We start from the raw sequence: 18527 nt of genomic DNA on the forward strand, positions 1-18527 counted from the left end.
AAGGAGAGAGCTCCATACTGAGAGATGTGTGCTCTGAGGGGAGAGAGCTCCATGCTGTGTGTTCATACACACCACTAGTGTGAGGAGAGGAGGGCAGGGCTCTGACTTCACACCACAGGACAGCCTCAGCTTCTCCCACACACCACAATAAAGGGTTAAAGCACCACTCTTGTCAGAAAATAGGACCTTCAGTGTTTTTTTTTTTTTTTTATATTTTATTAAAATATAACAACTGACATGTATGTACATAAAAAAAAAAATAGGTACCGGATTCTTAAATATAATGTAACATATCAAATGCAAGTAACAATAAGGAGTTGGGACCTTCAGTTTTAAAATAGGCCAAGCATCACACCGCCCTCCTACACCACACGCAACATTGTAGAATGCACACCTGCTGCTTTGAATGGTCTCCTAAAGTGGTATTAATGGCATTAAAAAGGCCCCCACTGCAAGCCAACCCCATAATGTTGTAGTATGCACCAGGTACTAGCACATTACGGTAGACTTATTTAGCCAAAACTCTCAGTCTGAGGGTCTGATAGAACGTAATTGCATTGTAGAATATTAAAAAAAAAGTCAGTTACTTTGCTGAGTAACTAATTACTTTTTCAATGTAGTAACTGAGTCGCTAACGCAATTACTTTTTCGGAGAAGTAATTTGTAACTGTACCTAATTACTTTTTTAAAGCAAGATGAGCAACACTGGATGTAAGTGCCCGGTATTGAAGTGGTTAAAAAAGAACACAGGAGCGATTGGGATAGATTACTCAGGGTGTTTACTTAGAAAAGGAAGGGAATGATAAATTAAACATTTACCAGCCCCTTCCCTCGTGCTCCATCCTGAAACATCCCCTGCAGCCCGTGGGAGAGGAGGGAAGCTAGCAGCACTGCAGGGGGCACCAGGAAGCAGGGGAAATCGCACCACACAAGGTGATTGGGGTGTGCCCAGGCACATCCAGGACACCCTGTGCGCACGCCTATGGTTACCAAGCAATTGAACAGGGGTTCCTAATAAAGTGGCCGGTGAGTGTATATAGGGGTTAATGTTCCCCTAACCACTTGTCGACCGCCGCATGCCTATTTACATCAACAGAATGGCACGGGCAGGCAGATTGGCATACAGGTACGTCCATTTGAATCTACCACCCAGCGGGCACTCGCCCGCCGCGCGCCTTGCGAGTGCGGCCGTGGGTCCCGGGAACTCGATGTTCCCGAAAGGGCCGGGATTGCGGTCGGCAAGAGCAGAACAGGGGAATGCCTTTGTAAACAAGACATTCCCCTATTCTGCCTAGTGACACTGTCATCGATGACTGTTCCCCATTATCGGGAATGGTCATCAGTGCGTGTCACATGTAGCCACGCCCCCTAACAGTAAGAATCACTTCCTAGGAAACACTTAACCCCCTGTAGCGCCACCTAGTGGTTAACCCCTTCACTGCCTGTGTCATTTTTATAGTAATCAGTGCATTTTCATCGCTGTAAAAATGACAATGGTCTCAAAATGGTGTCAAAAGTGTCCGATGTGCCCGCCATAATGTCGCAGTCATGATAAAAATCGCCGTTCACTGCTTTAACTAGTAAAAAAAAAAATATTTATAAAAATTCCATAAAACAGTCCCCTATTTTGTAGAAGCTATAACTTTTGCGCAAACCAATCAATAAACGCTTATTGCGATTTTTTTCACCAAAAATATGCAGAAGAATACGTATCGGCCTAAACTGTGGAAAAAAAAAAAAATTTTATATATATTTTTGGGGGATATTTATTATAGCAAAAAGTTAAAAATATTGAATTTTTTTCCAATTTTTTTTGTTTATAGCGCAAAAAATAAAAATCGCAGAGATAATCAAATACCACCAAAAGAAAGCTCTATTTGTGGGGAAAAAGGAACGTCAATTCGGTTTGGGAGCCACATCGCACGACTGCGCAATTGTCAGTTAAAGCGACGCAGTGCCGAATTGCAGAAAGTGGCCCGGTCATTGACAACCAAAATGGTCAGGGGCTTAAAGCGGGGGTTCACCCAAAAAAAAATGTTTTAATTTTACACACATTAGAGCCAGCATAGTAAGGACATTTACATTTGCCGTTTTTTTTTCTTTCTCTGTACATACCTTTATATTCTGTTTTTGTCCAGGGCTTCCAGGTTCCAATGACTGCAGGACTGGGAGTTCCTATCCTTCCGTTGGATGATTGACGGCTTGTGAAACAGGTGACCTGTCGCACAACGCGCGTCACCAGATGTCGGGAAATAGCAGAGCTGCGAGTCGGCACTATACGGCGCCTGCGCAGTCAGCTCTACACGGCAGGCACAGGTGTCGTATAGTGCCGACTCACAGCTCGGCTATTTCCGGAAATCTGGTGATGCGCGTTGTGCGACAGGTCACCTGTTTCACAAGCCGTCAATCATCGAACGGTAGCACAGAAACGCCCAGTCCTGCAGTCATCGGAACCCTGAGGCAGGAATAGGAACGCCCAGTCCCGGAGTCATCGGAACCCTGAGGCAGGGACAGGGGCGGACTGACCATTCAGTCACTCGGGCACTGCCCGAGGGCCCCATGCCACTAGGGGGCCCCATCCGGGTTGCCAGGCTCAGTAAAACCAGGGACAGTATGTAAAAATCTGTGTTTTTTTTAGATCTGTCCCTGATATGTCCGAAAATGACATGCTTTTAATGTGAATATCCCAAGATTTTAGCTGCCCGCCTCTGCACTACCTCCTGGCGTGGTGGTCATCTGTAAGCCAGAGGGGCCCCATAATCTTCTATTGCCCAGGGGCCCCATGAGTTGTCAGTCCGCCCCTGGGCAGGGATAGGAACGCCCAGTCCCGGAGTCATCAGAACGCGGAAGCCCTGGACCAAATCAGAATATAAAGGTAAGTACGGAGAAAAAAAAAAAAACTGCTGAAAGTATATGCCCTTACTATGCTGGCTCTCATGTTAAAAAATCGCTTTTAGGGTGAACCTCCCTTAGCGGCTAATAATGGATTGCTATGTCCATGAGACGCACATTGGTGGTGTGTACCTATGACAACGTGTGAGAGTTGTATATGAAGAGAGGAGTGAGTGCACCGCCTATCTACATGACTATGGCACTTACCATCCACAGAGGGCACTGCTCCGCTCCCTCCGGCTCTATGACTAGCACTCCCAGCCGGAAGTATTGTACAGTGTGTGTGGGCGGGGCTCTGTTATTGTCCGTACACATGGTACCCCAGTGGATGTAGACCTGTGTACGGAAAGCCGGTGTGGGGGCATTTCTCGACAGGACCCCGGCGGTGTGGTGTACATAGAAGGCGGGTGGGATGTCTTTCCTCAGGGAGATGGGGCTAGCTGCTGCCCTTCTGGCCGCTACCGGAGGAGCGGCAATTGCTACATGGAGCTACATCAGTGCCAGGAGAAGGAAGGAAGCTGGACGGGACTGGAAACCACCACTCGAGGAGCCCCAGAAGACGGAGGAACCATCTACTGTGCCTCATTCCACACAGGACTCTGTGACCAGACATTGTGTACAAGGAACAGAGCTAGGCGACTCCGACATACAAAGGGGAGGGGGAGCAACAGGGCAGGGCACCGTGCTAGTGCCAGAGTATGGGGAGAGAGCAGGGGGTACATACACAGTACAGGGAGACAGGGCATCAGCAGTGCAGGTGGAAGGAGACATAGGGGGTCCATACACAGTACAGGGAGACAGGGCATCAGCAGTGCAGGTGGAAGGAGACATAGGGGGTACATACACAGTACAGGGAGACAGGGCATCAGCAGTGCAGGTGGAAGGAGACATAGGGGGTACATACACAGTACAGGGAGACAGGGCATCAGCAGTGCAGGTGGAAGGAGACATAGGGGGTCCATACACAGTACAGGAAGATAAAGGAGCTGAGGAAGATAGATCAGCAGTGCAGGTGGAGGTAGAGAAAGAATGCAGTGCACACACCTTGCAAGTGAATGACAAGGCGGAGCATGAAAGATCAGCAGTGCAGGTGGAAGTAGAGAAAGAATGTAGTACACACACAGTACAGGATGACAGGCGATCAGCAGTGCAGGTGGAAGTAGAGAGAGAATGTAGTACACACACAGTACAGGATGACAGTAGATCCCAGCCAGAGAGATCAGCAGTGCAGGTGGAAGTAGAGAGAGAATGTAGTACACACACAGTACAGGATGACAGTAGATCCCAGCCAGAGAGATCAGCAGTGCAGGTGGAAGTAGAGAAAGAATGTAGTACACACACAGTACAGGATGACAGGAGATCCCAGCCAGAGAGATCAGCAGTGCAGGTGGAAGTAGAGAACAAATGCAGTACACACACAGTACAGGATGACAGGCGATCAGCAGTGCAGGTGGAAGTAGAGAGAGAATGTAGTACACACACAGTACAGGATGACAGGAGATCCCAGCCAGAGAGATCTGCAGTGCAGGTGGAAGTAGAGAAAGAATGTAGTACACACACAGTACAGGATGACAGGAGATCCCAGCCAGAGAGATCAGCAGTGCAGGTGGAAGTAGAGAACAAATGCAGTACACACACAGTACAGGATGACAGGCGATCAGCAGTGCAGGTGGAAGTAGAGAGAGAATGTAGTACACACACAGTACAGGATGACAGTAGATCTCAGCCAGAGAGATCTGCAGTGCAGGTGGAAGTAGAGAAAGAATGTAGTACACACACAGTACAGGATGACAGGAGATCCCAGCCAGAGAGATCAGCAGTGCAGGTGGAAGTAGAGAGAGAATGTAGTACACACACAGTACAGGATGACAGGAGATCCCAGCCAGAGAGATCAGCAGTGCAGGTGGAAGTAGAGAGAGAATGTAGTACACACACAGTACAGGATGACAGGAGATCCCAGCCAGAGAGATCAGCAGTGCAGGTGGAAGTAGAGAGAGAATGTAGTACACACACAGTACAGGATGACAGGAGATCCCAGCCAGAGAGATCAGCAGTGCAGGTGGAAGTAGAGAGAGAATGTAGTACACACACAGTACAGGATGACAGTAGATCTCAGCCAGAGAGATCAGCAGTGCAGGTGGAAGTAGAGAAAGAATGTAGTACACACACAGTACAGGATGACAGGCGATCAGCAGTGCAGGTGGAAGTAGAGAGAGAATGTAGTACACACACAGTACAGGATGACAGTAGATCTCAGCCAGAGAGATCAGCAGTGCAGGTGGAAGTAGAGAAAGAATGTAGTACACACACAGTACAGGATGACAGGCGATCAGCAGTGCAGGTGGAAGTAGAGAGAGAATGTAGTACACACACAGTACATGATGACAGGAGATCCCAGCCAGATAGATCAGCAGTGCAGGTGGAAGTAGAGAACAAATGCAGTGCACACACAGTACAGGATGACAGGAGATCCCAGCCAGAGAGATCAGCAGTGCAGGTGGAGGTAGAGGAAGAATGCAGTGCACACACAGTACAGGGTGACAGGAGATCAGCAGTGCAGGTGGAAGTAGAGCGAGAATGCAGTGCACACACAGTACAGGATGACAGGAGATCCCAGCCAGAGAGATCAGCAGTGCAGGTGGAAAGAGAGATAGAAGGTAGTGCACACATAGTACAAGGTGACAGTAGATCCCAGCCAGAGGGATCAGCAGTGCAGGTGGAAGGAGAGAGAGCACATAGTAAATACACCGTACAGGTAGATAGGAAGACATACATTGTGCAGGAAGACAGAAGACCAGCAGTGCAGGTGGAAGAAGATAAACAAGGGAGTGCACACACCGTGCAGGAAGGGAGATCAGAGCTGCACACATCCCATGTGGAGCCCCCTATCATAAAGGAGCTCAGTGACAGCGATATTTGTACAAAAGTACAACCTCAGGTAAGAGTTCTGTGTTAAACAACGTTTGTTTCCTTCCTGTTTTGTAACCTTAGTTTTATATGCTTGTGCAAGTCAAGTAGACTTGTAGGCTGCTGACACGCCAAAGAAAATAAGGTTGGCTGTACTTTAATTTTTGTTTTTGTTTTTTTCGTTCTTCCAGCAGACCAAACAAATAAAAATAAATAAATAAAACATCCACATGAACAGATATAGCCAGCACTCGCGTTTAGAGCTTACGTGATACTTGATTTCACTTGAAGGAATACAACAAACAATCCTCCAGGCTCATGCTTTTCAGCCATCAGTAAATCTCAATCAGGATTTGGGCTCGCTGAGGGCTGAAATGCGTGAGCCTGGAGGATTGTTTGTTGTATTCCCTAAAGGGGAGTTCCATCCAAAAGCGGAACTTCCGCTTAATCCACTCCTCGCCCCTTACATGCTACATTTGGCATGTAATTTTTTGGGGGGGGGGGGTGGGGGCTAAGATGATACGTCATATCGCCTTTTGGCGGCCCCTCCCTGTAGGCGATCGCCTGGGACATGTGACAGGTCCCAGGCGATCGCCTGTCCAATCAGATAGCGCCGCTCACGCATGCGCAGTGAGTGCCCGGCCATGATGCCGAAAGCTGTCGTGGCCGGGTGCCCACAGTAACAATGAGAACGCCGGCCGGAGAGGGGGGGAGCGGAGCGGAGCTCCGGCCGGCGCGTCGCTGGAACGTGAAGCAGGTGAGTGCATGTTTATTAAAAGCCAGCAGCTACACATTTTGTAGCTGCTGACTTTTAATAAACATTAAAAATGCCTGGAACACCCCTTTAAAGTGATATAAAGTATTGCATGAGCTCTGGAAGCGGGTGCTGGATATATCTGTTCATGTGCATGAATTTAAAGTGGTCAGGATCTTTCTGCTGTACTACACTTCCAAAAATAGTTACCTATTACAGCAGGGGTGGCCCGGTGGCCACATTTGGCCCGCGGAGCCCTCTGATATGGCCTGCGACCTCCTGCTCTGGGAATGAATAGAATAGAATACTGTTATTAAAGGTACATTTATTACTAAAATCACAGTGTATATATGGGCATATTTGTTCTGTAGTGGTTACTGGGCTGCTTTTAAACCGATTACCTGCACTGAGCCATATACTTCTAATACCTGCGAGTTTGGTGAGCTTTCTGAAAGTGCACAACACCTACAGGATATAATGGAAGTCTTTGGGCAAAGTGCAGCCAACCTGCAGGAAAGCCACAGGTGAACTGTGCTGCACTCGTGGTACAGGTAAACAGCCATGCATCAGTGCAAAAGCAGCTTTAGGCCCCTTTCACACAGTCAGTCCGACCCAAATCAGACCCTCCATTCACCTCTAAGGAGTGGCAGATATAAATGGACTTGTGTCTGTTTACAAACACCTACCTTCAATCTGATCCGCAAAAAAAAAAAAAAGGAGTAGAGTGGGCTGCCATCCACCTGCTTCCGCTCAATGTGGCCTCCGACCGGTTACCAAGTCGCTTAAGCGGCCCTCGCTCTTCTAAAGGTTGGGCACCCCTTTATTACAGGTTAGCAGAGGCTGCTATTTACTTGGGACATTACCTCATCCACACAAGCAAGTGTCATTGTATCCTGATAGCGGAGCAGTCACACTAATATATACACCAAAAACGTTGATCAGCAGCTCCGGCTGATTGGCTGTTTTGTCCTGTCAATGGCTATAAATGGATCAAAATTCATTCAGACCCTGCCAAAAACTTCCAACATTTGATCCATCTTTGTTCAGCTTTATAAAAATGAAGGTAAACCAATTCTACGTCCAATTCTACGTTTACACTGAAATACTGTATCGAAAGTGGCCCCTTCAGTAAATGTACTACTAGTCTGCAAAAAATGAATTCTCGATATGTCACAACGTACATCACAATAACAGGTTCAGGAGATATTTACCATATAGGCTTTAGCCGACGTCCTCGGCGCATGCGCACTGAAGAAATGGCACGATTGTGCCGTTTCTAAAGGGCCTGTGCCATGACCGTCGGCTCCCACATGCATGCGACTCCGGCCAGTCACAGAGCCGGAGTCCAGGGCCCCGGAAGGAAGAGGGGCAAATATAGATGAGGGGATATTGCGGGCTTCGTTTATGGGTAAGTGCTACATAATGGGCTAGTATGCGATGCATACTAGCCCATTATGCTTTTACTTTGCAGGGGGGAAAAAGAGGAAGTTAAACCAATCAGGGTTTACTTCCTCTTTAAGCAAGCTCAAGCCAAATACTACACCTAGCTGCCTTGGACAAGTGTAGTGGCCAGTGTGTGTGTTCTTGTTAGCTTGTGTTTTTGCTAATGAAAGGGCTCTTCTCCATTTTTTGTCATTCACAACACTAGCTGACATTTTCAACTCTTTGTTTTTGTTTTCTTTGTTTTTGTTTTGCAGGCCACATCGCCAGTCCATTTCATGTGGCCTTCACACCCAGGGCTTTTTTTCAGCTGGAATGTTGTGGAACTATGTTCCTTCAGACCTCACTCTCTGCTTCCCTATCACCTCCACTGTCACTTGTAAACACAGAAGCCTTCTGTGTTTATAAGGACAACTTTCTTTTTGGCAGCTCTTGCAGATCCCTGCCTGCTCTGCACTCACGGCGGGAAAAAAGGGAGATGCAGGTGCAGTGTGGGATGGGGCATCATGTGCTAAGCTGCATTGTGATCCCCATTAAGGATCAGCTCTGGCGTGTTCGCACAGCCCACGTGTAGAGCCCACCAGGAAGTTGACACTGCGCTAATCACAGGCAGTGAGACATTGTCCCGATACGCGGCTGCAGAGATCGAGAAATGTCTCACTGCCTGTGATTAGCGCTGTACAGTGCCGACTTCCTGGCGAGCTCTGCACATGGGCTGTGCGAACACGCTGGAGCTCATCCTTAATCCCCATCTGTACCCAGGTGTACAGATGCCAGCCAATAATCTCCTTGCAAGTAAGAGAGTGAGGCGGAGTCTAGAGGCTGGTGGGTTGGTGCACTCTGTGCATAGGGCAACCCTGAATCCTGCACTAGGCACCAGAAGTTGTATAGCTAAGTGACGAGCAAATCTCTTTCTAGCTTGGGGAACACCTACCAGTCATAGGAAATTGGTCACTGGATTTGATGGCTTAGCCCCAGGTTCTAAGGGACAGGGGCCTATCACATTTGACCATCCTTAAATTCCTGGAGGTTAGCACGTCAACTTCTCACAGCCTGCCATCGCACCTGGAAAAGTTTGTTGTGAAACTAAAATTGCTCCCGACAGAGGCAGAACGGCGGTTTGCCTATGTAAACAAGGCAGATAGCCGTTCTGTGACATGGGAGGACAGAGATCCTGTGTTTCTGCTAAGCAGGAACACGGATCTCTGTCTTCCCACAGTACAAGTTACCCCCCCCCCCCCACTAGAGCTGGACGATTCTGGGAAAAAATGCGAATCACAATTTTTTTTATTAGAATAAAGATCACGATTCCTCTTATATACGGCCTGAATGTTTTTGCTTTTGAAGGCAGTTAGCAGGGATGACTCATTATAAACTGTCAGGGCCACAATTAAGTCTTAGTCAGGCATTTGTCTAAAATCTTTTAAGCCTTGTTACACCCATATTTAGGGTGTAACATGGTGCCAAGCTGCTGCCCCCCCCCCCCTTTCAGAATCATGAGGTTCTTTTACCTGGTGGCTGCTGTTGCTTAAAATGTTAATGGCTTCACTCGCACAGCCATGTCAATCATTCATGGAGATCTGTGAATTAATAAACCACCATTGAGCCATCGCAGCAGAAGGACTTGTAGGTATCAGTAGAACACTCGCCGTTCAGTAACCAAGCTGGAAATAATCTGGTGATGTGTAGTTTCAGTGAAACCATCTTTTCCATAAAAGGAACTTTTTATGCAACATTTTGACTTGCCTGCTGTATTGTATGAATGTTTCAAATACTAATTTGTAGATTCTTTCTAAAAGCTGCATTCATAAAAAGATTATTCAGAGTAACTAAGTTGCATCTAGACCAGGGCTCAAAATTTCAAGTCTTAAGCCACTAGTCAGGCCTCAAGGGTTACTCGCCATCAGTTGCCCAACCCTATCCCTACACTGCTCCGCCCCTAATTCTGCCGCTAATCACGCCCTCATAAATTATCTCATGAAATGACACTTAAATGTTTTATGCAGAATTAAGTTACGGAAATAAATATAAACAACAACTTTATCAGTTCCCCTCAGCACAGCCTTACCTGTGCTCATCAATGCAGCCTCACTGTGCCCCACATTTCAGCCCCACTGTGACCCCCATTGCAAACTCATTGTGCCCCTATTGCGAAGTCCTTGTGCCCCCCCCTTGCAGAGTCCTTGTGCCCCCCCTTGCGGAGTCCTTGTGCCCCCCCTTGGCGGCCAGATCATGACAGGATGAAGAGGAGAGCCGCGGATCGAGTGGGGGGGAGCACCGCGGTGGGCTGGGTTGATCGGGAGCTGTCAGATCACCGAGGAAGAGGAGAGCTGCGGATCACAGAGCGATATTGCCCTCTGTTAGAACTTACATTAAAATTTCCTCCGCTCTGCTCGTTTACACAGCCCCGCCTCCTCCTGACCCCGCTCCTGTGATAGACAACACGTCCCATCATTGGACCCGCATTCTGTGTATCACAGGTGTGGGGTCAGGAGGAGGCGGGGTTTTGTGAGCGAGCAGAGCGGAGGAAATATCAATGTAAGTTCTAACAGCGGGCAATACCACTCTGCGATCCGCAGCTCTCCTCTTCCTCTGTGATCTCTGACAGCTCCCGATCAACCCAGCCCACCGCGGTGCTCGCCCCCCCCACTCCCAGGCAGCCCAGCTCCTCGCCAGACTTCATTTTCCACTCGCAAAATGCACAGGGAGGCATTCCTGTACATATTCTGACTGACAGGTGCCAGGTGTAGTTGACCTTTCAGACACTCTTATGCCTTGTACACACGATCAGACTTTGCGATGGTAGAAGTCAGATGGAATTCTTTCATCACATATTCCGACTGTGTGTGTGTGTGTGTGTGTGTGTGTGTGCACCATCAGACTTTTTTAATTCGGAATTTAGAAAGAGAACATGTTCTCTTTTTTTCCGACGGAAAAAAATTCTATCGGAAATTCCGTCTGTCTGTAGGGAACTCCGACGGAGAAAACAACACGCATACTCAGAATCAAGTCGACGCATGCTCGGAAGCATTGAACTTAATTTTTCTCGGGTTGTCGTAGTGTTGTACGTCACCACGTTTTTGACGGTCGGAAATTTGGTGTGACCGTGTGTATGCAGGACGGCTTGAACGGAATTCTGTCGGAAAAGTCAGTCGGAGTTTATCCCAACGGAAATTCTGATCGTGTGTATGGGGCATTAGGGTTAGCACTGTTTAGTGTCATCACAGTTTTTGGAGCTTACCAAATGCCCCATGTATTAACCACTAGCTGACCAGCCGCCGCAGTTATACGGCGGCAGGTCGGCTCGGCTGCGCGAGATCACGTAGCTATACATCATTTCGCATTCCGGTCATTAGGGTCGTGTGCGCGCGGCCGGAGGCACGCGCCGGCGCGCGCGATCACCGCCGGCACCCGCGATCCCTCGTTACAGAGCGGGAACCCGGGAGCTGTAAGTGTAAACGCACAGCTCCCAGTCCTGTCTGGGGGAGAAATGACTGATCGTCTGTTCATACAATGTATGAACAGCGATCTGTCATTTCCCCTAGTCAGTCCCACCCCCCCCCCTTCAGTTAGAACACACCTAGAGAACATAATTAACCCCTTCCTCGCCCCCTAGTGTTAACCCCTTCCCTGCCAGTGGCATTTTTACAGTAATCATTGCATTTTTATAGCACTGATCGCTATAAAAATGGCAATGGTCCCAAAAGTGTCCGAAGTGTCCGCCATAAGGTCGCAGTGTCGATAAAGATCGCTGCCATTACTAGTAAAAAAAAAAATATTAATAAAAATGCCATAAAACTATCCCCTATTTTGTAGATGCTATAATTCAGGGCTCGACAATATCCGGGCGCCAGGTCGACCTGATATACCACCAAAAGAAAGCTCTTTTTGTGGGAAAAAAAGGACGCCAATTTTGTTTGGGAGCCACGTCGCACGACCACGCAATTGTCAGTTAAAGCGACGCAGTGCCGAATCGCAAAAAAGGGGCAAGGTCCTTTAGCTGCATTTTGGTCTGGGTCTTAAGTGGTTAAGTCACTCATTTTTTTCGTGACTGCGACATTATGGTGGACACTTCGGACAATTTTGACACATTTTTGGGACCATTGTCATTTTTCACAGCAAAAAATGCATTTAAAATGCATTGTTTATTGTGAAAATGACAGTTGCAGTTTGGGAGTTAACCACAGGGGGCGCTGTTGGGGTTATGTGTTCCCTGAAGTGTGTTTACAACTGTAGGGGGGTGTGGCTGTAGGTGTGATGTCATCGATTGTGTCCCCCTATAAAAGGGATGACACGATCGATGACGGAGCCACAGTGAAGAAAAGGGGAAGCCGTGTTTACACACGACTCTCCCCGTTCTTCAGCTCCGGGGACCGATCGCGGGACTCCAGCGGCGATCGGGTCCGCGAGTCCCGCGGTCACGGAGCTTCGGAGCACGCCCGCGACCCCACGGCTGGGCTTAAAGGACAACGTACCTATACGTTGATGTGCCATTCTGCTGATGTATTTCAGCGTGAAGGGGTTCTTAAGTGGTTAAAGTGGTAGAAATCCAACATAAAAAGACAAAGTAATCCCCCCTGAAAAGTTTAAGTCATAAACTGCACTGCATAAGAGCACATAAGAGCCTGTATATGGAGCCCTCCAGCGCACTACTATCATCTTCATCTGGTCTTCCTTTCGGGTTGGCAGATTCCAGCCCTATGAATGTCTCGGGGTTGCACTGATGTCACTCCTGAGCATGCACGTGGGAGCTCTCGACTCAGGCACGGTAGGTCTAGCACGGTATGCCGTCCCTTCAGAGCGAATGTGCCAGTGACATTACTGGCTGCATAATGTGTGAATATCTCCTAAGCAGTGCAAGTTTAGGAGATATTCACTGTACCTACTGGTAAGCGTTATTATAGGCTTACGTGGAGTTTAATTCTACATTAACCCCTTCCCACTGCTGCCTCCCAGCACTTGAAGAGGTTCTAAATGCTGGGAGGCGGAGGTGGGCATTGCAATCATATGACCACTGTGATTGGCAGTGGTCATATGGTCGGATAGCTCCTGATCCTAAGTATGCATTTAGAGCTTTCTGATACCTGCCGGCTGCTGTGCTGTGTGCTTACATAGGGCCGCATACACAGTGGGGAAAATAATTATTTAATCCCCTGCAGATTTTGTACGTTTTCCCACTTGCATAGAAATGATTAGGTAGATTCAGGTAGATTGGCGCATATTTGGGCCAGCGTAACGCAACGTATATGCACTACGCCGGCATAAGCCGGAGAGCAAAGTTGATGATTCACAAAGCACTTGCTCGCCAATGTGCGCCGGCCGAACTTAAAATTGGAGGCTTAAGCCGGTGGAAGTGGGTGTGAACTTATGCAAATGATTGTGTGAGCGTGGTGCAGTGGCTTACGCCCGGCCTAACTTCAACAGAGCATGCGCAGTGATGTCCAAGCCGGAGAGCTTTTCTTGTGCGCATCTATGTCGGCCAAACTTCCCGTTGTACGCCGGCCTATTGGCTTGCGTCGGGCGCATAAATACCCCCAGACATGCGTCCGTCCGACGCAAAATTACATCCTGCTTTCCCCCCCTGAGCGTGGTAATTTTGCCCCCGGCTTGTTTTTTTTTTTCTGTCTGATGGCTGCTCCTGTCAGCAAGAGGAAAACATTTTTTACTGCCCAGGAGAGGGCTATCATCTCTGGGATGGAGGAGTTTGATGAGTTCCTCCATGGACCTGAAAGCCGAAATACCACCCGTGCCAGGAAGCAGGAGATCCTGGACACCATAGCCACTAGGGTCAATGCCCTTGGCAATGTCCCCCGCCTTGCAAAGGACATCTCCAAAAAGATCAATGACACTTCGTGTGCGTGAGAAACTTGCCAAAATAAACAAACACCGGACTGGCACTGGGGGTGGACCACCCTGTGATGTAGAGCTGACCCCGGAGGATGAGAGGATCGCCCGGTGTCTGCATAGGGAGCAGGTGGAGGGTGTTGAGGGGTTTGATTCCCGGGAAGAGGTCTTGAGGACAGGTGTGTTTTATATTTCCTATCTGGTATGTAGCATGTGTGGGTGGGGGAAGGGAACATGTGACATGTGTGTGGGTCCCCCAACATGTGACTGCTTTATGTCATCCACAGATGTGCAGGAAGGGGCGGGCACATCTGGTGTCGGTGGCCGTCCCACCACATCGTCTGAGGAGCCTCAGGAAGACCCCCAAGATGCTGTGGTGGTGGGGACTGTCCACACCTCTCCTATTGAGGTGGTGTTGGATAAGTCAGTGGACCTTAGCCAGATTGGGCTTATCATTGAGGCGTCCATGTTGATGGTTGGGCCCTCTAACACCTCCACCCCCATGATAGGAAGCCCCTCAGCATCACCCACCAGTAGGGGAACCACCTCAAGGGGCTCCCCATACACCTGCTCAGTTGCCTCTTCTGGCCCCAGGAAGGCGACCAGGAAGACCAGGGGTGTAGCGGTGGATGTACAGGACCAGATTGCCCAGGATCAAAGCCAGCAGACCCGGCATATGGGGGATATCGCCGGGCATCTGCAGAAGATGGCTGAGAATGCTGGACAACTACGGGAGGCAGTGCAGGAGGTGAGCTGCAACAGCTCTGCAGTGGCCACCTGTGTGGTTGACCTGCAGGCCACCACTGCCAACCTGGTCACCAAAGTGGATTGCCTTATTGAGGCTGTTAAGGCTAATACCACTGCCGTACAGGAGAAGGGGAGACTGAGGCAGCGGACTGAGAGGGCAAACCTCACCCGCCAGCTGAGGATGCAGGCCCAGACTAACCAGTTCCTCAGCCGGATAGCCGTTGCCTTGGAGGCCAGGCAGCCGTCACCTGCCAGGACTGGGCTACCTGCGGATGAGCCACCTCCAGATCTCCCACCCCAGGCTCCCCCCAGGCAGCTGAGGAGCCAAACACCTGGCACCAGGCGCAGCCAGCGGAAGGGAAAATAAATGCCCCTTTTTTTTTTTCTGCTCAGGTGATGAGCTTTTTTTGTTTGTTTTCCTTTGATTTCTGCAAGCACACAGTGAGGAGTGCTGCTACAGTGTGACTGGTGTGTGAATGGGGGGTGTCACTCCTGCTGGCAAAGGGGTGTCACCCTCTGCCGTGTGAAAGGTGTATGAATGTACAGTGACATAATTGGAGCCTTGGCGTTGCTGCTCCAAAATCCTGTACTTTGGTTTAATCCAATTTGATGAGGATGTGATGTGTCTGTGCTAGGGACCACAGTGGTGTGCATGCATGCATTCTCATTGTGCCATGATTAATGTGTGTTTTTAATGTGAAAAGATGTCTTCTGTGAGGCGTCTTCTGATTTCTGCTCCCACAGCAGACGGGGTACCCTCGGGCAGGGGGGGATTGTGTGGTTCGGGGGTCAGGTCATCACATATGTCCATCTGCAGGCCCCTTCTCACGGCGAAGTTGTGCAGCATGCAACATGCACCGATGATCTGGCACACAAAGTTTGGGAAATACAACAGGGTACCCCCAGACTTATCCAGGCATCGGAAACGGGACTTCAGGAGGCTGACACCATCCCCTTGTCCTGCAAGTGTGGGTGCTCAGCTTGCTCAGCTCGTCTGTAACGGTGCTGTAGCTGCTCTCCAGCTGACCTGTGTCCGTCTGGTGCAAAGTTATTCCACCTTTTTGATGGAATAACTTTAGGCCAGACGTAACACTTGCGCGCACCGGACTTAGCCTACGTCGGGCGCACTTGCATTCGCGAATCGGCGTATCTCCCTAATTTGCATATTTAAATAGGAAATCAATGCGAGCAGAAGATACGTCGCGCCTAAATATGCGCCCAAGTTAGGCCGGCTTAGAAAAGTTGCGTCGGTTGGAGGAAGCCTATTTTCAGGCGTATCTTGTTCTGTGGGTACGGAACAAAAGCGCGCCGGCGCACATTTACACCTACGCCGCGTATCTGTAGATAAGTCGGCCTAACTCTTACTGAATCTACCTACATGAGCCTATAATTTTTATCATAGGTGTATTTTAAATGATAGATCTAGACCACAAACCAAAAAAAATATGATACAAATGTTATAAATTGAGATGCTGTTCAGTGAGTAAAATAAGTAGTTGATCCCCCTACCAATCAACAATAATTCTGGCTCCCACAGACTGGCTACAGTATGTGCTAATGTTAGTCCTGTCAATTTAGGTAGGTGCTCCTAATGACAATTCATTGTGTGTATAAAAGACAATAAAAAACAAAGTACAGCGCTCAGTGAACAATGACAGCAATATTCAGTTGAACAATATTTGTATGAATAACCGTGACATATGTGAAAAATAATAATAAGAATAGTCCATAAACAAAATCCTCATCCGACCGAATGAATGAAAAAAAAGTTCATGAAGTGCTGATAAGTAAAAGTGAAACAAAGATCCTCCAACGGAAAGGACACAGAATGTGTGAAATGTAGTCTCAGATGGGTTGACCATTATTGCAGCGGTCTAATAAGGCTCAGGGATGTTTAGAGTCTTCCCAATAGGACTATCTCTGGATGTGGAATATGCAAGGGACAATTCCAAACCATGTACACTCGAGTAAATCAGTGCCTCATTCAGGCTCCCATGAAAAGAAAAAACAAGGGGACCACATAGTGTAAAACCGTATGATGGCTGCTTTTAATGAAGGTAGGATGCACTTAGTTAGGTAGAACTTTAGGCGCAATGACACAAGGGGAAGTGGCGTCTCCTCTAAGCTTCTTTCGTCTGCTTGACTCCGTTGTTGCGTGTCTCCGTACGGTGCGTGATGACGTCACTCAGCTAGGCCACACCTACGCGTTTCGTCATCAAAGGACGTTGTCTGGGATAGGCTGCTGAGCGTGCGTCATCACTGAATCACTTACATAGCACTACAACTCCATTTTGAATGAGGGCAAATGCAAAGGAAGTATGGGAAAGGCAAAATAAGCATACAGGTATTAACGTGTAACGTCTATGGAGTAAGCAGACTTAAAGAGTATGGGCAGACATCTGCCATCTTGTGGAAAGAAAGGAGAACTACAATTCTACGGATATTGAAATGTTAGAAAAATGAATAAAAAAATTATACATTTAAAATAAATTAAAAATTCAAGGGTAATTAAAACAGGTAAAATAAGACAGACATGTAAATATTATTTAAAACCTCTTAGGTATTATTTAAAAAACAATTGATGTCCCAGTCTACGTTTAACCCGTACGGAATAAAAGATTTCATGTTAAAAGAACATGTTGAGTCTCAAGTTTAGATATGGAACGGACTTTATTCCTCCAATGTGGGCATAATTTCTCAATCGGTAAAAACAGGGTCCCTCTGATATCTTTAGCCTGGTATTTGGCATAGTGCTTAGACAGGTTATGCTTAGGGGCTTAAGTGTGAACTTACAAAACAAAGCAATGCCACTGTACCATTTTAGGGAGGTAAAAACAAAACAAAAACACTGACACGATGACCCAGTTGCTGCACATGTTTTGTTTATGTCTTCCACCGACCTGTGATGCTCAGTCTACATCATGGCACGTAAAGGTGTATAGCTTTTAGGTTAAAGCTGGATTAGAGTTAACTGTATTAGTAAAATCCTTATTAATGGTGGCTCCAATTAAATACATCACAATTGTTTTCCTACTTGAGCTCCACTAACTGCTGTTAGTGTTTACCTCAATGAGTCCTAGTGTCTGGTCATGAACGTGGGGTGCAAGAAGCCATGGAGAAAATAATCATGAAGGTAATCTTTTTACTGCTTTATAACAGCTAGAAAATATAAGTAATTCTCTTCCTTTGATTTTACAGCACTTTTTAAAACTGCTTGTTTTTTTCTTCTACATATGAAAGATTGCTTTAAAGCGGGGGTTCACCCTTAGAGGGAACTTTTCCCCCTTAGATTCCTGCTCGTTATTACTAGGGGAATCGGCTATTTATTTTAAAATATGTGCAGTACTTACCCGTTTACGAGACGCATCCTCTCCGTCGCTTCCGGGTATGGGCTTCGGGAATGGGCGTTCCTTCTTGATTGACAGGTTTCCGAGAGGCTTCCGACGGTCGCATCCATCGCGTCACGATTTTCCGAAAGAAGCCGAACGTCAGTGCGCAGGCGCAGTATAGAGCCGCACCGACGTTCGGCTTCTTTCGGCTACGAGTGACGCGATGGATGCGACCGTCGGAAGCCTCTCGGAAGAATGTCAATCAAGAAGGAACGCCCGCTCCCGAAGACCCATACCCGGAAGCGACGGAAGAAGATGCAGCTCGAAAACGGGTAAGTACTGCACATATTTTAATACAAATAGCCGATTCCCCTAGACCGAACGAGCAGGAAGCTAAGGGGAGATTTTTTTTTTTTTTTTAAATGGGTGAACTCCCGCTTTAAGAAAATAATAGTTTACATTGAATATTGTTACCTGGGTCTGCAATATGGATCAAATACTAATGATTTTTTAGTATGCAACAGATTTTCCTAAATTATTCATTAATTTATATAAACTGTAGAAAGCAAAGATATTTTTGTGTGACATGCATAGCTATTTTTAAATTGTTTAGG

General features: G+C 47.7%; 1 protein-coding gene across 20 annotated transcripts in view; it reads left to right on the plus strand.

Annotated features, from left to right (window-relative positions):
• Positions 1-3158: 3158 nt before the first annotated feature.
• The window catches only part of ARL9 (ADP ribosylation factor like GTPase 9), a 33956-nt gene continuing 18587 nt past the window's right edge, over positions 3159-18527 (plus strand). The window contains exons 1-4 of one of the 20 annotated variants that reach the window (XM_040362168.1): positions 3159-4717; positions 5093-5187; positions 5329-5429; positions 5493-5830. In XM_040362168.1, coding sequence (XP_040218102.1) covers positions 3305-4717; positions 5093-5187; positions 5329-5429; positions 5493-5830 — 1947 coding nt within the window. In that variant the 5' untranslated portion in view covers positions 3159-3304. Of the gene's footprint in view, positions 4958-5029; positions 5218-5311; positions 5831-17619; positions 17718-18527 lie in introns of those variants that run through there. The other 19 variants (XM_040362175.1, XM_040362114.1, XM_040362107.1 and 16 more) reach the window with 19 other exon arrangements.

The sequence above is a fragment of the Rana temporaria genome, chromosome 1, assembly GCF_905171775.1.
Source record: "Rana temporaria chromosome 1, aRanTem1.1, whole genome shotgun sequence".
NCBI classification, from domain to species: Eukaryota; Metazoa; Chordata; class Amphibia; order Anura; family Ranidae; genus Rana; species Rana temporaria.